The 21,022-nt window shown below is 46.1% G+C and overlaps 1 protein-coding gene and 1 long non-coding RNA gene across 21 annotated transcripts; one reads left to right on the top strand and one right to left on the bottom strand.

Annotated features, from left to right (window-relative positions):
• Positions 1–2,223: 2,223 nt before the first annotated feature.
• On the bottom strand, positions 2,224–8,715 carry LOC119461406 (collagen alpha-1(IV) chain-like). Of its 18 annotated transcripts, XM_049672596.1 has the most exons (6): positions 8,562–8,715; positions 6,610–7,992; positions 6,091–6,111; positions 3,603–5,592; positions 2,473–2,539; positions 2,224–2,357 (listed from the first exon to the last, which is right to left on the bottom strand). In XM_049672596.1, exons 1-5 carry the CDS (start codon positions 8,605–8,607, stop codon positions 2,518–2,520), a joined length of 3,462 nt encoding a protein of 1,153 aa, XP_049528553.1. In that variant the 5' UTR covers positions 8,608–8,715; the 3' UTR covers positions 2,224–2,357; positions 2,473–2,517. The 18 variants fall into 18 exon arrangements, with proteins under 18 accessions (XP_049528553.1, XP_049528542.1, XP_049528545.1 ...); XM_049672585.1 differs by having other exon boundaries at positions 3,603–4,410; positions 4,888–7,992; XM_049672588.1 differs by having other exon boundaries at positions 3,603–5,094; positions 5,593–7,992.
• Positions 8,716–9,073: 358 nt separating this feature from the next.
• LOC125947573 (uncharacterized) lies at positions 9,074–19,562 on the top strand. 3 transcript variants are annotated; one of them, XR_007468402.1, is made up of 4 exons: positions 9,074–9,501; positions 10,063–10,122; positions 11,804–11,868; positions 19,118–19,562. It is a non-coding gene; the product is annotated as an uncharacterized LOC125947573 (long non-coding RNA). The 3 variants fall into 3 exon arrangements; XR_007468403.1 differs by lacking the exon at positions 10,063–10,122; XR_007468401.1 differs by having other exon boundaries at positions 10,063–11,868.
• Positions 19,563–21,022: the final 1,460 nt, after the last annotated feature.

Raw genomic sequence — 21,022 nt, 5'->3', positions numbered from 1 at the left:
AGAAAGTGCGAAAGTGGGGTTGCAGATTAAATGCACAATGCAAATGTGATGTTCAATAGCCTGACAAGTAAACAAGAATTTATGATCGCCAGCCGGCCTCTAGAGTGTGCAGAGAAGTACGTTTATCTAGGTCAATTATTCACAGGGAACTTTGATCATGAGAAAGAAATTTAGCGAATAATAAAATGAATTGGAGTGCATATGGCAGGCATTACCAAACCCTTACTGGGAACTTACGACTGTCATTGAAAAGTGTACAATCATTCCATTCTACCACTGCTAACATATGGGGCCTAAACATTGAGGTTAACACAGAAGATCGAGAACAAGTCAAGGATGGTGCTAAGAGCGATGGAACGAAAAATATTAGACGTGTAGTGAAGAAGAGGATGAAGAAGCTCTCTTGTGTCTGTCACTGTGCGCGCGATCAGAGTTCGTGGACTACCTCGATTGTGCGAGACGTCATTGTCGTCTAGTGAGTCGTAATGCTACATTTGGTAGAAGGTGCTGCAATCCCCGACCTCACCCTGGAACTGCGCAGCCGAACGTCGCCAACTGCTTCAGTTGCTACCATGCTCGAGGCTACCGACAATCAGCCTGGAGCTTCCGCCGCTCCCATCATCTGCGGCGCCGTCCAGCGGCAGCGGGACCCTCCTATCTTTAGTGGCGCCAGTGAGACTGACGTGGAAGATTGGCTCTCTACCTATGAGCGCGTCAGTGATCACAACCAGTGGGATGACCCGACGAAGTTACGTACCATCATCTTCTATCTTGCTGAGGTTGCGAACCTCTGGTTCCACAATCATGAGCGGGAACTGCAAACCTGGCTCGCTTTCAAGACAGCATTCGCGGAAGTCTTCGGCCACCCAGCCTTGCAAAAGCTCTGTGCTGAACAGCGTCTACGCCAGCGTGCTCAACAGCCCGACGAGACTTACACCAGCTACGTAGAGGATGTCGTAGATATTTCCACCCACGTCGATTCCACCATGACTGAAGAGGACAAGGTGAAGCACATCCTCAAGGCCATCGAGGACGAAGCATTTCAAATGCTTCTAGCACGAAAACCTACTTATGTCACTGCTGTCGTCACTCTTTGCCGGAGTTTCGAAGAGTTGCATCGACAAAGTGTCCTTGCGCGCACTGCTGTTGCACCTGGCCACTCTGTTAATGGTAAGAGATGTAATTTAACGAGACAGTAAGAGAGCATTGTGAATATGAGAGCAAATGGGAATAGCCGACATTCTGGTTGACACTAAGAGAAAAAAATGGAGCTGGGCCGGCCATGTAATGCGTAGGTTAGATAACCAGTGTAGTCGAGGACAGCAGAAGATGAGATTGGTTGGATGAACTTATGAGTATGTTCAGTTGTAAGTTGGAATGAGCTAGCGGAAGGTATGTCTAATTGGCGATCATGGGCAGACACCTTCGTCCGGCAGTTTACATGAAAATACGCTTATGGTGATGATGACATAGAGGCAGAAGAAGAAATTTTACAAGGTTTAATTAATTTGCTAAATGGCACCATGCTCCGCAGACGTTCTGCAGGCATCATTGACAATGATTGCGGATTGCGTTGGGAAAGCCTTCAGTTCATAATGGTTCCAGTGCACACCTTTTTATTACGCCTAAATATTCTAAATATCATTTTTTTTATCTGGAGTACGAGTTATGTGAATATCAAATGCTATCAAGGCCAGATCATTGTTTTGAGTTTCATTCGCTGCTTTTGACAGGTGAGATAGAATGGACTCGATCTTCCATCCGTCCCCAACCAAGTCTACTCATTACGACTATACCAAGAAAATCACCAGCCCTTCCCCTGCCGAGTAAAATGGGGGTAAGCGCTGCTTGTCGTGTGTGTATGTGACCTTCGTGGGGATTTTTTTCTTTCTCTCCCTCTTTCTTTCGCTATCTCTTTCACTCTCTTCCTCTCTTTCTTTCTCTTTCTCTCTCTCTGTATTTCTCTCGGTCTTTCTTTCTCTCTTTTTTCTTTCTTTTTCTCTCTCGCTCTCTTTCTTCCTCTTTTTCTCTCTTTTTCGTCCCTGGTATGTGCCAATGAGCTTGGACCCTTTCTGCACTATCGCCAGGATCGCCCCACTTTGGCGGAAGTTTTTTGCTGGGCACACGAAAGAACCGGTGGTTGGTAGAGGTGCACTGAAAGAAATAGAAAAGCTTCGCTATCAAAGAAATACATACGCAGTAATAGCAATCATTAGACCAGGATGAGCGATGTCAGCTGTTTATTTTTTTAGAACAACCTAGGAAGTGTCTACACCTTCGTTGCTTCTCTTGTGGCGCCCGTATATATTCGAAAGTGTCCATTGTAGTTACTAATTTCGCGAAGTGCAGCTTCGGATCTGAAAAAGAAAAAAAAAGCTTTGTGCAGCATTTCACTATGCCATTCGCGGTGACATATTCTTCACCATGCACAGCAAAAATATTCTTATGTTACGAATAAAAATATGCACGTACGTGATTGGGACATCGCGAACAGTTTTTGTTGCACTAGGGTAGCTTTCAGCCTACGATGGTCTTGACCCTGTGAAGAAAACAAAGTTTAAATGCAGTTTTCGGTTGAATATTACATCGATATTACCAACCCCTTGTACCTTGAAACTCTTGTCCTATCCCCCAAAGTAGATTCCGCAGGTATACTAAGTCCCAAGCAAGAAAATAATTCGTGCATATTGGGCACAAATAAGATGCGCTTGTAAAGAAGCATATCGGGCACGTCGCCCTTCACCCCAATACGCGTAGGGAAATTCGCTTCCTGCCAGCAAGAGCACTGTATAAAGTCTGTATTCTGATTAAATTTAAACGAATATAAGCATAGTAGCTAGGCGAATAGAAGCGCAGTATGCTTAAGTTTCGTAGCTTAGAGACCAGTGAGGTATTTTGATAATTTTGAGTATTTTGACACAGAAGTGAAACAAGGACTTCCCGGTGGTGTTTGTGGAACCGAATTACAAATACTCTTTAAAAGCGGTCATATAATATTCCCATATCATTTACTCAGTACCCTGAGCAAGCCCTGAGTAGCACGTGTGATTATTCTGATTATTCTATTAGATATTTGCGATAATTTAGCACTTTTTAACTTGAACAGGTCATCATACAACCTGGCAGAATTAAGGGATATTTCTGACACGTCGGGAACAAACAGTGAACGAACTAGAAATGTCTCATGGTGCAGCCAACATTAAGACAATAGGTGTTGTCCAAATTCAGTGCTCCGAAACGTTTTCCTCGGACTAAAAAAAAAAGAAATCTCAAAGGCAATAATTGTTCAGCCTGTATTCGTGGGAAGCAATGTAATGGCAGAGCCGGAAACACGTCATAGCCACCATCTTTAGGGTACCATCAATAAGACTTGCCTTCTTCAAAGCAAGTTCCCTTGCCGAAACACTGGCTCCAACCTGAGACATTCCTTGCTCAAAACGCTGCTTATCAGTGGAAGTCTCTATCTTTCTGTGAACCTAGGCTTTGTTTGGATTTTATGACCTTAGTGATTTCACAGGGGACATTTTTTTCTATCACTTCACTTCAAACACAAAGTGTGCATTTTCAATGCTACATAGGAAGGCGAGCACTGCAGTACATACCCCTTTGAACCCGTTGCAACATTAACGGGTAGTGTGGGCAGGCCTTCAGGTGTGACTAGAGTTGCACTTGGTTTCACAACCTCAGGCACAACTGTACTGGTGACAGATGGTCCTTGGGCAGTTGGGACGACAGTTGAAGTTGTTGTTCCTAAGGGGCCGGGTAGAACGTAGGGACCAAAAGTTTTTCCGGACGGACCATATGGGCCGTAGTAGCCGCTGAAGGGTCCGCCATAACCGAACGGACCAAAGGGACCAAATCCATTACTGTATGCTCCAGGATAGCCAAGGGAGCTGCCGAAAGGACCATATCGACCAAATGGACCATATCCATATGCACCTAGAGGACCCACTCCGTTACCGTAGAACCCAGGGTAGCCCCAAGACCCGTATGGGCCATAGTTTCCGAATGCACCAACGCCGCGTCCATAAAGACCAGAGTATCCGAATGGGCCAACTGAACTTCCGTAGCCGTATGGGCTAAGGCTACTACCGTATGGATATCCCCATACGCCATTCAGACCTCCATAGGCAGAAGGATACCTCCAGCCAGGGTAACCAGTAGTGAGTCCAGACAAGCTTCCGAAGCCTGGGTAACTTCCGTAGAGGCCTGACAGACCAGGGTAGCTTCCGTACAATCCCGAGAGACCGTGATAACGTCCAAGAACTCCTAGAGGCCCTCTAAATCCACCATAAAGTCCTCCCAAATAGCTTGGGTAGCCATAAGACCCAAGGGTGCTACCATATGAAGTTCCCCATGGGCTAGTAAGTCCAAGAAGTCCCGATGAGCGGCTCAAATAGCTGCCGTAACCTGGGTAGCCTCCGTACAAAGTAGAAAGGCCGGAGTATCCTGGATAGCCTCCAAGCAACCCTGAAAGACCTGTGAGACCTGAATATCCTCCATACAATCCAGACAGTCGGTTAAGACCTGAGTAGCCTCCGAGCAAACCAGAAAGACCAGGGTAACGTCCGAGCAGTCCTAGTGGTCCTGCAAGGCCACTAAGACCTCCCAGAGCGCCTGGGTATCCACTGTATAAACTCGAAAGTCCTGTCAAGCCAGGGTAGCCAAGAAGCCCTGACAAGCGCCCTAGACCGGGGTAACTTCCATATAGTCCTGACAAACCAAAAGAACTTCCTTGCAGTCCCGGATAACGTCCAAGGAGCCCTCCATAACGTCCTCCCAAATAACTAGGGTACCCATAAGATCCAAGGGTGGTGCCATATGAAGTTCCCCATGGGCTGGTAAGTCCAAGAAGTCCCGATGAGCGGCCAAAATAGCTGCCGTAACCTGGGTAGCCTCCGTACAATGTAGAAAGGCCAGAGTGACCTGAATATCCTCCAAGTAATGCTGACAGGCCAGTGAGACCTGAATATCCTCCGTTCAATCCAAGTAAACCATTTAGACCTGAGTAGCCTCCGAGCAATCCTGAGAGGCCGGGATAACGTCCCAATAGTCCAAGAGGTCCGGAAAGACCACTAAGGCTTCCCAAGTAACCTGGGTATCCACCATACAAACCGGAAAGACCTGTCAAACCAGAGTATCCTCCCAGAAGTCCAGACAAGCGTCCGAGTCCTGAGTAACTTCCGGAGAGGCCTGAAAGAGCAAGTGAGCTTCCGTACAGGCCAGAAAGCCCTGGATAATGTCCAAGTAGGCCAAGTGGCCCTCCGAGTCCTCCAAGAACTCCTCCTAGAGATCCTGGGTAGCCTAGTGAACCAAATCCGCTTGCATGGGAATATCCCCATGGGCTAGAAAGGCCAAGAAGACCCGAGGAGCGAGACAAGTAACTGCTGGAGCCGGGATAGCTTCCGTACAGTGTCGAAAGGGCTGAGTAACCGGGGTAACGCCCAAACACACTTGAGAGGCCGGTGAGACCAGGGTATCCTCCATACAATCCAGACAAGCCACTAAGTCCAGGGTACAATCCTGAAAGCCCTGGGTAACGTCCAAGTAGTCCTAGAGGTCCCGAAAGGCCACTAAGGCTTCCCAAGTAACCTGGATATCCACCATACAAACCTGAAAGTCCAGTCAAACCAGAGTATCCTCCCAGAAGTCCAGACAAGCGTCCGAGTCCTGAGTAACTTCCGGAGAGACCTGAAAGAGCAAGTGAGCTTCCGTACAGGCCAGAAAGCCCTGGGTAACGTCCAAGTAGGCCGAGTGGCCCTCCGAGTCCTCCAAGAACTCCTCCTAGAGATCCTGGGTAGCCTAGCGAACCAAATCCGCTTGCATGGGAATATCCCCATGGGCTAGAAAGGCCAAGAAGACCCGAGGAGCGTGCAAAGTAACTGCTGGAGCCGGGATAGCTTCCGTACAGTGTCGAAAGGGCTGAGTAACCAGGGAAACGCCCAAGCACACTTGAGAGGCCGGTGAGACCAGGGTATCCTCCATACAATCCAGACAAGCCACTAAGTCCAGGGTACAATCCTGAAAGCCCTGGGTAACGTCCAAGTAGTCCTAGAGGTCCCGAAAGGCCACTAAGACTTCCCAAGTAACCTGGGTATCCACCATACAAACCTGAAAGTCCTGTCAAACCAGAGTATCCTCCCAGAAGTCCAGACAAACGTCCGAGTCCTGAGTAACTTCCGGAGAGACCTGAAAGAGCAAGTGAGCTTCCGTAAAGGCCGGAAAGTCCTGGGTAATGTCCAAGAAGACCTAGAGGTCCTCCAAGTCCTCCGAGAACTCCTCCAACAGATCCTGGATAGCCTAGTGAACCCAAAGCGCTTGCGTGAGAAAATCCCCATGGGCTAGAAAGACCAAGAAGAGCCGAGGAGCGAGACAAGTAACTGCTGGAACCGGGATAGCTTCCGTACAGCGTCGAAAGGGCTGAGTAACCAGGGAAACGACCAAGCACACCTGAGAGGCCGGTGAGACCAGGGTATCCTCCATACAATCCAGACAAGCCACTAAGTCCAGGGTACAGTCCTGAAAGCCCTGGGTAACGTCCAAGTAGTCCTAGAGGTCCGGAAACGCTACTGAGGCTTCCCAAGGAACCTGGGTATCCCCCATACAAACCAGAAAGCCCTGTCAAACCAGAGTATCCTCCCAGAAGTCCAGACAAGCGTCCGAGTCCTGAGTAACTTCCGGTGAGACCTGAAAGAGCAAGTGAGCTTCCGTAAAGGCCGGAAAGTCCTGGGTAATGTCCAAGAAGACCTAGAGGTCCTCCAAGTCCTCCGAGAACTCCTCCAACAGATCCTGGATAGCCTAGTGAACTAAAACCGCTTGCGTGAGAATATCCCCATGGGCTAGAAAGACCAAGAAGACCCGAGGAGCGAGACAAGTAACTGCTGGAACCGGGATAGCTTCCGTATAGCGTCGAAAGGGCTGAGTAACCAGGGAAACGGCCAAGCACACCTGAGAGGGCTGCGAGACCAGGGTATCCTCCATACAATCCAGACAAACCACTAAGTCCAGGGTACAGGCCAGAAAGCCCTGGGTAACGTCCAAGTAGGCCGAGTGGCCCTCGGAGTCCACCAAGAACTCCTCCTAGAGATCCTGGGTAGCCTAGTGAACCAAATCCGCTTGCATGGGAATATCCCCATGGACTAGGAAGGCCAAGAAGACCCGACGAGTGAGAAAAATAGCTGCTGGAGCCGGGATAGCTTCCGTACAGTGTCGAAAGGGCGGAGTAACCGGGGTAACCTGCAAGCACTCGTGAAAGGCCTGTGAGACCTGGGTATCCTCCATACCAACCCGAGAGACCATTCAGGCCAGGATAGCTTCCTAACAATCCCGAAAGCCCTGGATAACGTCCGAGTAGTCCCAGCGGCCCAGAAAGACCGCTAAGGCTTCCCAAATAACCTGGGTATCCGCCATACAAACTTGAAAGCCCCGTCAGACCTGGGTAACTTCCCAGAACTCCCGGCAGGCGTCCGAATCCTGGGTATGCTCCGTACAGGCCTGAAAGACCGAGGGTGTTTCCATACACTCCGGAAAGGCCTGGATAACGTCCTAGAAGTCCAAGAGCTCCCCCATATCCTCCAAGTCCTCCCAGAGCACCAGGGTAGCCTATAGATCCATAAGCACTACCATACGGGTATCCCCACGGGCTGGAAGGACCGAAAAGCCCGGATGAGCGAGACAGATAACTGCCGTAGCCCGGGTAGCCTCCGTAGTAGCCCCCATAAAGGTTTGAAAAACCACCAAAACCTGGGTAGCCACTCCAAGAACTATACGGGAACCCAGCAACTCCCCATGGTGTTCCTATAGCACCGGTGGTCAAAGAGCCTCCAACCACACCAGGCGCAACACTTGATGTGGCGCTAGTGACGCCGCCTAATGCTCCACCTGAAACTCCAGTGACGACATTTTCGGTAACCCCTGCGACTGGTGCTGGTTCCAAGGTGAGACTGACGTGTTCTTGTTGCTGCCCTAATTCAGCAGCTCTAGCTGAAATGGCTGTAAATAAGAAGGCGAAAATGTTCATAAGTCCTCTTGTCCGAAGCTTCTCATTAGTATCTTAAATTTCAATTCAATTTTTAAACGCATCGAAAAAATGTAACCTGCGCAGTGATCTCATTCACATAAACTCATGATTATGCATTAACTGAGTACTACAATTCATAAACGCAATTGTTGTTTGCATATTTCACTGAGAACAGTTAGTTGACACTCCTAGTGGCAATATTTGTGCTTCTGATTGTACGAGAGGTGGCGCGAACTCCTATTGAGGTAGCCATATATTTTCAGTCTAACTTTGGCAAGATAGTTCACTGCTTCCTGCGGTGAGCAACGAGTAAGGTATGAATTTGAAAAAGTGAAGGATTCTATTATGACACATTTTTAAAGAGCCATATACAACCAGATCAAGACACTCACGCTAAAAGTTATGTTAAGCGCAATATTGCCAATTAAGCAGGCTGAGTTTAGTAGTGGGCCGGTTATCAGCCTCCCCGCGGGGCCATTAGAGAGAAAGATGAAGATGCGGTTCATCTTGAGAGATAGTTTTTCGAGTTTGAAGCACTCACCAGAGCCTAGGAGACAGAAGACGATGGCCAGAACTTTTCCCCGCATGGTGGAAAAGCCCCTTTGCCCCTTCTCAACGCTAACCGGCGGAGCGTAGTGCTCAAGTGGTCACTTCTCGCAGTATATATTCTACCCTCGGCTCCTATCCCAGAGCTCCTTTTTGGTCACGTGTCGCATTTCGTAGGATTTCTCATTGTTCGTGCGGGCGCTTACGAAGTGCTTTTTCTTTTGCATAAAGAAAAAATCTCTTTTAACTTTAAGATTTGACATTGCTCTGCAGCCTGGTAACAGTCGTTTCGCAGAGAGGTATTGTCTCTTATGCGCTTTGTTTTTGTTTCCATCATTATGAACTCGGCGGTTAAGAAATAACTAAAAGTGCGAAGTGTACGGTTGCACCAAGGAAGCAAGCTTCGAAGCTAAAGAAAAATTTAGCCAATTCATTCCAGCTTCTCGCACTCTTTATTTCTTTTTTCACGTCTTCGACCATTTGCGCAGGCCCCTCTGCGCTTGAGAAAAAGTTCGGTTTGAAATAGGTCGGCAATTTTTTTTTTTTTTTGTTTAAGCAAAGCATGTGACGGAGTGAGATAGGATTCGACGCCACCGCGAACACAGTGACGCTGTTAGTCTTGTTTCTTGTCGTTCTCTGATAGAAAATTTCCAGTTTTACTTTGTACAATAGACCATTGTCTCCGTTCGCGCTACTGGAAATTCAGCGCTTGTCTAAGTGTAGACCGATCTCAGAAGTGTGTTGTGCGAACCTTCAGGCTCGGTTAGACTAACAGATAGTTGTAGTATACTGGGATAGTTGATTTGTTATTGTCCTCGTGGTAGATTATTTGCGTAAACAAATAAACGGTTAGGGCGGGTCACTGACAAATGACAACAGTCGGGTCATGCTGAAACCATCGGTGCACCTCTCACCCACATTCGAATGATCAGACGGTAAATACTTCTCCTCTTACTCAACTCTTTTGAGTTGCATTTATCAGCACCCTATTCTGCTCCCTAAAACACTATCGAAATGTTGAAAAAAAATATGCAATCCGCCATGATTGCTCTGGCCATGACCTCATTCATTTCGGCAGTGGTAAGCTCTCACAGCAAGTACCACCATCACCAGAAAAAGGACTACTTTTTTTCGCGATGCACCCAACGTCGTTCCCCAGCGCTATAGTGTAACGTATTGCAGTGGGCGAAATACATGTACATACGCCACTGCTTTCAACGTCTTTCTGCTACGCAAAACTTGGCACAATTACCCGCCCTGATATGTCAGTGACTATGGTGTTCTGCTTGTGAGCTCGAGGTGCCGGGTTTGATTTATGACCGCGGCGGACGCAAATTGGTGGTGGCGAAATGCAAACATGTTCGTGTATTAAAGATGTAGGCCAAGTTGTATAACGCCAGGTGATCCAAAATTAAACCGGAGGCCTCCGCTATAACGTTTCTGAAAGCCCCAATCTATCCAGCAATCAATAAAATAAACCTTGCACAAATTTCCAGGCACCGAGGCACGGATGAGTGCGCCCTACTCACAGAATGCACATTGCCGCCGGGACATCGGTTAGAATCCCAGCAGCAGCGGCAAAGTTTAGTTTTTCTGCGTACTGTGTCGACCATGCAAGTTGGGATGAGATGGTCAGACGACAGCGACGCTATGACTTCGACTACCTTAGAAAGGCGAAGATGGCCGTCGTCGATGTAACAGAAAGCACGGAATGACTTACATTGCGAAGCCCGTTTTGATTGCTTAACTCTTATCACAGTTTAATAGCAGACCTGTGCCTTGTCTGCAGAATAGTCGGAACCGCTCTGCCACCGCTTGCGCGAATCGCTGTCGACTGGTACACTCTTCGTAGCGTCATTAATTGCCCCTATTCCTGTTTGCCCTTATGTCGCACGTACTTACTTCACGTTTACTTCTAATCGAATATCCAGAAGGCACGCATTACTCTGTTGAGGAGATATTTGAGAAATTAGTTTCTAAAGAAGCTGTGATTGTTGCCGGTGACCACCCAGCTTGATACCTGCAAAGATGTTTTATAGATGAACAGTTCTTGTTACCTATAATCAGCCATATTAAAGAAGGGCTGTTTATTGTTCGGTGACTTCTGTAGGCATGGGACTTGAGTGTTTGTTTTCGCATGCCGTTGCTCAATACGTTTCGCTGGCCCAATTGGGGACTGTGGTAGAACAAATGTTTGTGTTAAGGCAGCCTAATTGGCGCACGAACTACAAATTTGAAACGGTCATGACATAAACCACGAAAACTAAGCGTACGACACAGCGTTGTAAATTCGTCTTCTGTTCAATACCTGTTTTAGTAGGGCCATTTTCGTGCCGCTCTGTTTGCACAGGCAGTATCAAACGAGTGCCCTCAATTTCGCCCTTCCTATTTCGCCGAATTTGGCCCACAGCTAATCAACTGAAGTTAGCAGCCGATGAAAAAATTCGCCCTAATTTAGTTGGGGAAGATCACGTACACTACAGTTTTGTAGCAGCATATGAAATCTTCCACTGTACCATTCCTGATATTGTGGTGCGCAGTTTCTTTTTGTTATGATAGCAATTACAGGGGAAGTCCAGACACGTTTCCGCCGTTATAGTTACCGTGATGTTCCACATAACGTCCTTGCTAGCAGTGTCCATGCTTGTGCATACTTTTTCTAAAGCCAAGTGCTCCTGAGCGAGAAGTTGTGAGACTATAAAATTGTGCGCCTTTCTCAGTCAGTACCCTCGTTTACCAAACTTTCAGAGAAGGAAGGTATAGGATGATGCGGCTGTTACAAAATAAGATGGCTGCGACAGTTTTCACAAATCTTCCTGTTCGCTACCACTGCCCACATTTGGGGACTGGTTTTCTAAAGCCAAATACGCGTCAGTGAAACGTTCTGAGGCATCCAAATCACGTGAGCTTGTCAGCCTTCACCATGCACGGAAAAAAATAGTTGTAAACACAAAGAACATATACAAAAATGTTCTGTACCACAAAATAAATTATCTGTGAATGCGCTATAACAAAAACCTGCGAATAGAAGAACTCAGAAATTTTCTGTTCTTCTCCACCTCTAGCCTATAAATCGAGTCAAAATTAAACGTTAACTGTTTTAAATTATCGTAAACGCATAAAAACTAATAAGTAACATTTTAGAGCTTTCTTGCTATCACACAAGGTGTTTTTTGACTACATTATACACGACGCGCTGTCTGCGGTACTGCTTTGATGGCCCATGCTATATTCAAGATGGATGCCCTTCGATTGAACGCATGACTTTACTGCTCCGTTTCTTCTTTCGCCGAATTTAAGAAGTGAGTGGCTTTCTTTCAAGTACATTACAAAAACTGCACGACCTATTCTTTTACCCGATACTTTCCCCGTGTTCGTGACACAGAACAAGACTGCAATGCCCGCAAAGCAGGCGGATAATGACAAAATTTAGCAAATACATGTTCCGACATGCCAGCGTACGTTGCGCTTTGTGAAATGACGTATAATCTGAGCCTTAAATTTAGCTTTATTTTTTTATAGCACGCGTAACGGCTAGCCAGTGTACATGACAAATGTCTTGTCGTCTATTCTCGTCTTTTCGGAATGTATTTGTTTTTGCTGCAGCTGCGAGAACGAACAAAAAAAAGTTTGCGTTAATTCTCAACAAAGCTCAGCAAAGTTATCTCTTAGCGGCGATCGAATGTCTCGTTTCTTGAAGCACCCGAAAAGTGCGACTTTTGTTGTGTTGTGTAATATTTTATCTTATTTTATTTGTTTGGAGTGATATGCTGGCATGTGAATCCGCGCGATATAAGGGAACATGGCTCCCAGTATTGATTTCGTTGCTTCGTTTGCCGCGGTTCGAGTGTTTTAGTGCGTCACCGGTGGGAAAATGTTTTTCCAGAGCACTGAATATGTTGTTTCATTTTGAAAACAGTTAGCGGGAACCCTGAATGGCTTGGCTCGGTGTACTTTCTGGTAACTTTAAAAGCACCGCGGAGGAGATGCTAGTAACCAGGCCGCGAAGATTTCAGTTGTCATTGTGATTTCAGTTGTCATACTCTACATTTAACGTAATATGTCCACCGCTTTACATTATCCAGGACTATTTTATACCTTGAGTCATTCTGCTTGATATTACTGAAAAAATTAATGGCTCCTCCACTGCCGAGGAAATGGGGGTAAGCGAACCTTGTCGTGTGTTTCTTCGATGTTCCTCCGAACAACTTTGCACTGACGAATGCCACGTTGTGCTCGAACCGCAACCGGTCACACGCACTGCAGCTGGCTCCGAACTTCTGGTTGAGAAACTCGCGTTGAAACGTAGCCGTCACACCGGGGAAGTTGGCGCAGCGTTGCCGAGGTGTGCACCACCGTTGTCGGGTTCCTGGAGGGCTAGACGACGCTGACGTTTGGCCTCAACATCGCGCTCCCTCAACTTGGGGTCCGCGACTTTTCGCTCTCTTCGCTGACGTTTCGCCTGGGCTTCGGAAGCCCTCACGATAGAAGAGGCACGTCGATGACGCGTCCTTTCCCGAGGGCGTTCATTTGCATGAATTTCCATGAAATTCCTTCAAAATTAAATCTGTCCGTTACGTAAGACAATGAATGGCTCATATCCTCTTAAGCAATGGCTCATATGCCCGTAAACGCGGCCTCCCCATTACGACGAAAGAAGAGAAGTAAAATTCTACGATGGAATGATTAGCGGCAACGGAGCCAGCTGTGGAATGCGGGAGCAGTGGCACGAGCGCGTGCCAAGCACGAGCCACCCGTGCAGCTCTGAGAGCAGCTGGTTTTTTTTAGCCTTACATTGCCGGCGCAGGCTAGCACATACAAGCTTCGCTTGAAAATAGCTTAAATGTGATTAGTTTGCGATGTATGGTGCAATCGCCGGGTCGCGTAAGTGTGTTATATGGTAGATACAGTAAATATCTGATACTGAAGTATTATTTCTCTTTTTTTTTCTTTTCTGTTCAACGTTACAGTACACGAAACATAGAGCATACGACACGCAAGAGCTCGGATTTCACGGTGCTCACGATGAGTATACTTTCGTGTTTCATGCCCTGTGCCCTTGCACGGCATTTTCAGCCCTGATAGTATAGAGGCGAACCAGAAAAACCGCTGAAAGCACAGGCCTCCATAGAGTAACCCCCCCTATTCTCGAACGATCCTCGACTCGAAGTTCCTGCTTCACTTGATGGATGGACGGATGCTAGGAGCGTCCCCATTGGAATGGGGTGGTGGGTTGCGCCACCAAGCTTGTTGTTATATTGCCTGTCGTCATAAAAAAAAACACGAATAATTTTTATCACCAAACAACTGAACCCCTACTGGGAACTTTGTTTTTGCACGTTGTTTGTCGTTTTCCTTCTTTTCTTCCATCAATCTTCCAATCGCCTCTTACTAATATCTATTGTGGGCATGTTTAATTTCCCCCTGCTCTCGCCGACCGAGTTGAGCGCAGTGCTCTACGGTCGAACAAGACACTACGCTTCTCAGGAACTGCTGGGGAGCGTCAATGAAGTGAAGCGGCCATTTTTGTCGATGGGCGGCGCTGCCATCAACTTTATTGGGGGAACTACAGAATGGGTTCAGGCCAGGCAGACGCTTAGAAGACAATATGTTTGTACTAACTCAGTGCATAGAGATTTCAGTCGCTCAGAAAAGACCTTTATGGATAGCATTTCTAGATATTAAAGGAGCTTATGACAACGTAGACAGGGAATTGTTGTGGGATATTCTTCAATACGAAGGCATAGATGACGATTTCGTGGAGCTGCTGAGGGAGATATATCGAGACAACCAAGTACAAGTGGCATGGGAAGGCCGAAAAGGAAATGAAATGGTGGGAATTCACCAAGGATTGAAGCAAGGATGCCCTCTGTCACCATTGTTGTTCACGCTTTACGTCAAGGGCATAGAAAGACGACTGGAAAACAGCGAATTAGGTTTTGATTTATCCTACATGCGTAATGGACAAATGGTGCAACAGAAGATCCCTGGACTGATGTACGCAGACGACATTGTGCTACTAGCGGACAATAAAAAAGATTTACAGATACTTGCGAATATCTGTGGGAACGCAGCGACAAATCTAGGCCTTAAGTTTAGCACAGAGAAATCAGGGATTATGATCTTTAATGAGCACACGAGTAACTTCGTGGTGTCAATTCAACAGCAAGTAATACCCATAGTGAAGCAATATAAGTACCTCGGCGTACACATAAACGAAGGAAAGAATTACTCAATCAACCACCAAGATAATCTGAAAATAAAGGGGAAGCGGAATGCAGCATTAATGAAACACAGAGCACTGTGGGGCCACAATAAGTATGAGGTCGTGCGTGGAATCTGGAAAGGAGTTATGGTGCCAGCGCTAACATTCGCAAATGCCATTATATGCATAAAATCGGATATATTGGCGGGTTTGGAAGTTAACCAAAGATCAGTAGGCCGGTTGGCTTTGGGAGCACACGGTAATACGACAAATGAGGCAGTGCATGGAGACATGGGTTGGGCCTCTTTTGAAGTCAGAGAAGCACAAAGCAAAATTAGTTTTGAAGAAAGGCTCAGGAACATGGATGAAAATAAATGGGCAGCTAAAGTGCACAAGTATCTCTACATGAAAAGCGTGGACACAGAATGGAGGAAGAGGTCAAGGAAGTTGGCAACCAAGTACAGGATAATCGAAACTGTAAATAGACAACCAGAGGTCATCAGAAAGAAAGTGAGAGAAATAGAGACCGTGAATTGGATGCAAAGAATGGAAACGAAAAGGACAATGGAGATTTACAAGAATGAGAAGAAAGAAATTAGAAGGGAAACTCTGTACGATAACACAAAGGGCAGTGCCTTGCTATTTGAGGCTCGAGCCGGTTGCCTAAGGACGAAAACATATCGGAACAAATATTCGGAATTAGATGAGACATGTGTATGCTGCAGTAAAGATCCAGAGACCACTCAGCACCATCCTAATGGAATGCGCGGGATCCACCCAGCGAGAACCGTAGGTAACGTGCAACTCCCAGAAGCGCTTGGGTTTAAAGTGGAAGAAACACAAACAGATCAGCCGTAGAGATCAGCAAGAGACGATTAGAGTACTGGTGGAAAAAAAGTAGGGAAGAGATGGATGCGACCTGATCTCTTAAAATCATAGGCAGGTACAGGTAAATTTTGAAAAAGAAAAATATGATAGGATACAAAAATGCAAGATAAAGAACATGTATAGTATACCTGATTAAATCAAGCAGGCTAGGTGACTATTGTCGCCGCCCCGTTTCAAAGGGGATGCCAATAAATCATCATCATCATCATTGAGTCGAGGTGGAGTGTTGAGTGGAGGAGCATGCTAGAATACATGGGTAAGAGATTTTGTGGTAGACACTATATGTGAGCTCCTTCATCCAATGACTGAACGGGTTAGCATGCTGCCGCACTGCGCCGAGCGAGTATGCGCCCAGCGTGGCCGCGCGTCGCACAGACGCCGTGACGTCTGTCAGTCTGTCATGGTTGCCTTCTTGTCGACTGCTACGTGTTTTGAGCGCACCTAGCCTGCGCTGCAGTTGCAGGAAAGCTAGCTTCGCGTTTATGCAGCGGATATACTGTGCGCTCTTTGTCTTTTTTTTATTGCGATAGCAATTATATGGACACTTCAACCGGATTTCTGCCGTCGCCGTCGTCGTCGCCGTGAGGTTCCCTATAGATAAAATCTTAGCCGCGCGCCGTATGCCCGAGCGGAAGCGTGCGGGGACGCGCGCTATCACGGAGAGCGAACGCACTCAATCACCCACGCACAAGCAAGGAAGCGGGAAGCCAGCGCCGGAGGGAGCGGGGGGGGGGGGGGGGCGCACTTATACTCTGCCAACAACCGCGCTCGTCACTCGCCGGCACCGTCTCTTATCTCCACACGGCTCTGACCTTTATGCGCCGTGCATTCGCCGCTCAGTTTCCGTTGAAGCGATAGACCGCACGTACCTTCGCCCGCTGCGGCGTATGGGCTCACTGCCAGCGTTTTGACAGTCGTTGTCTGTAGTCATTCAGTGTGATCTATTCATGTTTGTTTGTGCGCGCTCACACCACGCTTGTTCATTCAGTTAGTAATAGTCGGGCCACATTTTCCAACGCACGCTACACATGCAATGCTGCCCGGATCGGCAGTGCAGCACTACAGTTGTGTCCCTTCGCACGCGCTGCCCACGGGAAGCGCTTCTCATCAACACCACCGTTTCACACGCGCCTTCTCGTGGTCATCGAGTCTCTCTTCATGTCGGTCTACTTACGCCGCAGCACACCTGCTTACTTAATCAGCTCATGTTTACTACAATTCATATTGCTACCAAAGCCGCTCCCCTTACTTCGTATGACATTGCTGTGTTGCGATCGCATTCATTGCTTCGCCCTTAGGGCGAAACTGTGACATTTTTTTAGTAGTTCGAAAAATACAAATTCTAAGTAATGCGTGGAGCCTATATCGCAATTCGGCCTGTTTATGTGGATTACTTGCAGAAGCAGAATTTACTTGAGCGACAAATCGCATTGTCCAGGTGGCTAATTAAAACGATTCACTCAATAACTTCCTAATTCTCTTTAGAGCATATGTTGCAATTCCAGTATTCAGGCCAAGAAGTAATCAAGTCATTGCTCCGTAGAAGAAATTCGAAGACTAGCGCCACATTCGAGACATCCGTCTGCAAAATCAGGTAAAAATGTACTGGCATTACAGTTAAACTCATCCTGAATCTCTTCCTGTACGTATTCGGGAAGCTGTAAGCTGGAATGCTTATAAGGCCGGATATCTCAAACGTCTCGAAATGCATAGGATAGGGCGAACTGGTGGACGACACGGGTAGCGTGAGATCGCTGGGAGAGGCCTTCATCCGTCTGACTTAAATAGGGTGATAATGATGATGCTATTAATAGTCGATGATCCCCCTTACCTCGAAAGCGGTGCTGGGTTTACTATTTCCGCTAAACAAGCATCACTTCTGCATTGATGGGGTTAAATTCCGATATTTCAACATGTATCATAAAGTAAATAGTATAGATAGTATCGAAGGGTTATTAGAAAGGAAGTCATGAGAGAATGCGAACATTCGTTCCTAATGTCAGATTTTAACTGGCTGCGTAGTTTAAAATATGTTTCAGCCATAGTTACAGACACGGTTTGTTAATAATTTTGTGAATAAGTGACATGCATAAAAACAAAAGCAACAAAACAACAAAAGCAAGGACAGTGGGAGGGTTGTAGGTGTAATTCTGCAACTGAATGGGTGGAGCCCCAGATAGGATATCTTGCTTTCTTTGTCTTCATTGACTGGTGGCTCCGAGAAAATGAAGTAAAGGTCATTCTGAATGTGTCTTTTTTGTGCGCTTAACAGTGCTTAAGAAATCTACATACGTCTCAATTAACCTGAGGTTGACACATCATCTAGTTTAGTGCAAACTTACCACAAAATGAAGCCTTTCAGTGAATGTTCTGTATTTCGACATTTTACAGCGTAAGCTCTTATGGGCTCATTCCGATAGCCCTTTGGTTGACGATGTTGTCCGCCACCGGTGTCCGTCGCACATATCGTTAGGCTCCTATATCATCTATGGGGGATTGGCCAAGAGGGATTGTCTTTAGGAAGAAAAAAAAAAGGTTAAGGAGATGTTTAAAAATACTACAATGAAAAACAAGTATGGCATACCTGATCAAATAAAGCAGGCGAGGTGACTATTTCTTACCGCCCCGTTTCAAAGGGGATGCATCATCATCGTCAGCAGCATCGTATCGCGCCACAGATCGAGGAATGTGACATGTGCGCCGCGTAGTCTCGATACCTCTGTTCACTCTTCAGTACCCTTTATTGTGATTCCTCGCAAAGTACGAGCCACTGCTGAAGAAGCGAATCGTACAGCTACGCGCGCGGCTACAACCAGGCAACGTCGGACTCAGCAGACCGCTGATCAGAGGGCAGCACAAGCTGCAGCTCGCCGTCGACGCCGGGCGGACAGTTCAGATCGTTCTCGTGAAAACGACGCAGAGAGACTTCGCCGCGAAGACCTTCTAGTGCATGTTGCCGAAAATGGAGCTACTGTGGAGCCGCTCCTCCAACTTACGCTGTGACTGCTGGGTGTACCGCGCAGGTCTTTGAATTTTGTCAAACAAACAGTGACCATCCACACGGAGTAGTGTCTGCGTTGTGTGTGTCCATGTGTGTGTTTTGTGTGTATGCGTGTGTTTTGTGGTTGTGCGTGCGTGTTGTGGACGTGTTGTATGCGTGTGTGTTCTGTGTGGGGGCCTGTGTACATTTTGTCCCAGGGTGAGCGCTGTTTGTTTTAAAGTGTATACAAAGCACTCACTAGCCACCTACTAATATTCTGCAGTTACCTCAAAATAAATAGTTGTCTGGCTGGTAAAATAGAATTATTTGGAAGTGGCTTCCCACATGGTACTCAGATACGCACACACTGCATGGCTTTGTTGACTACCCTTAAAAATTGGGCTAGAGTGTCTCACTAAGCTATGTAAAATCATACTGCTGCCACATGTATAATAAAGCATCAATGCTGTTTCGTCAGGTCAGCTGCAGCGTGACACCCTGGGAGAGGAACCAAGGTCCAGCGTTCAAGCAAGCAGCATGGCCTCGCAGCAAAAGTTGTCTCCATTATCAGGTGCCTTCAAGGTTGAGCTTTAACGCAAACGTCTTCATCAACGTAATGCCGAGGGCACTTCGAGTAATTGTTCAGCATCATAATGGCCTCCTTTGTAACCGCTATCTCTTGTACAGTATTAAGAAGTTCGCTGTTTCTGTTTTGCATGTGGCTTATTCCATCATCAGTTTTTCTTGCTTTACAATAAAGCACTTTTCTATTTTCATATGATACTAACTGTACCCTGGCTCTTCTTTGCTGCACCATATACCACAGTGTTATAGTTGCCACCGGCTCTTTTTCAAGCGTGGCTCGATGAAATATATGGTTCCTTGGTTTATAGAAAAAAAGAAAAGAAGTGTTAAAATGAGATTACAATAAAAAATTTTAAGGAGAGAGCAGTTTTGCTCTTTTGCCAGTCAGTGACGATACACTTAACGAACATCTGACTTTCAACGACAGATTCCTTTTACGTAAAAAAGCATTCGAATGTGTTTGTATTTTGAAAATACAGACATCTTTTCAATGTGCATTTCACAATATCTAGACACTGTGACATAACACACTGCACGCCCAGCATGATGCTTAATACACACTGCACATACAGCTTGATGCTATTGTGTAGCACAAAATTGGGCATGTATGCACACGGTCACTAATTAACAGTATTTTACTGGCAGAGTCGGGAGAGTTCAGTAAACTGGCTTTCAGGGCCCATTAAATAGAAAAAGGTACGTATTTACATACTTCGCTTACCTTGCTTTGGAAGAGCATGAACTTTTTTCTGTTCTTCCTTCTTTACATACACGTGCGATCCATGGCAAGCGCAAGCTAATCTCTAACCTTGGAAATCGTCTTTCAAGCTGTTATAACAACTGGTTATAACAGTTTATAACAGTTTGTCTTTGCTTTTTGTTTTTCAGTTCAGCTGTTCAAAACTCATCTTCAGTAGACCTGAACTGTCTTTTTCGCCAACAGTTAAATATTTTCGGCTTTTACCACAAGGCCTAATCTTCGTTTTGAGACAAACTGCATATTAACAAGATATTTGGTATTTTGCAATGTATCTGTGACGCACGATAGAAAGTTCAAAAAGCACAGACGTTCTCAGGAAGATAAAGGCTAGAAATGATAAAAAAGTGGTCGAACTAGGAATGTTGGCTGCGGTCAACGTTTCCACAAAGGAAGTTCTCCACGTCAGGGTGGCAACAGCCTCACACTGCCTCACATGCTTCGCGCAAACGTTGGCTTCAGCGAAGTTCCTGGTTCGCTCACTATTCATCACGACAGAAACTTGTCTTTACACATCAAATTGCTGTGCCGTGGAACAGATAGAAAAGTGAAATAACACAAAAATACAAGTAGAAAACAGAACTTTTTCTGCGGCTGAAAATGGATAATCGTTTTGACAGATACATTTTTTGCAAAATAAAACAAAATTTTATATAAATACTACAAAATTTTCAACCAGAAAACGGAACCTTTTCTGTAATACTAAACAATAACTGTCATTAAACAAAACTATTCTGTTCAAGTAGAACAGAGAAAAAAAGCTTATTAAATAACAGAAAAATTTTAAGTAGAAATTGGAGCTTTACTGAAATGTTCTGGCAAGGGAGATGCCAAAAAATTCCTGTTCCTTAATGAAATATTTTTTCAGTGTGGTTTACCCTGCTTCCAAAAGAGGACATGTCTGAGCTAAGGCGTCAGTAACAAATAAAAAGAAAGAAAAAAAGAAAGAAAGAAGGAAAGAAAGAAAGAAATAAAATGGCTGCGAGCAGTTCAGGAAATGTTTCCACAGCTTGTGTCATGGTTTTTTTGGTTTCGAAATGT

This window comes from Dermacentor silvarum, chromosome 8 (assembly GCF_013339745.2).
Source record: "Dermacentor silvarum isolate Dsil-2018 chromosome 8, BIME_Dsil_1.4, whole genome shotgun sequence".
In the NCBI taxonomy this organism is placed as follows: Eukaryota; Metazoa; Arthropoda; class Arachnida; order Ixodida; family Ixodidae; genus Dermacentor; species Dermacentor silvarum.
Note: the sequence above shows the minus strand (reverse complement) of the source record. Positions and strands in the feature narration are given on the sequence as shown.

Coding starts and splice junctions, on each gene's coding strand:
- LOC119461406 (XM_049672584.1), bottom strand. CDS start 8,607: ATGCGGGGAAAAGTTCTGGCCATCGTCTTCTGTCTCCTAGGCTCTG. Junction 7,993..8,561: donor CTTCTGTCTCCTAGGCTCTG/GTGAGTGCTTCA, acceptor TCTTATTTACAG/CCATTTCAGCTAGAGCTGCT. Junction 2,540..3,602: donor GTTGCAACGGGTTCAAAGGG/GTATGTACTGCA, acceptor TTTTCTTCACAG/GGTCAAGACCATCGTAGGCT.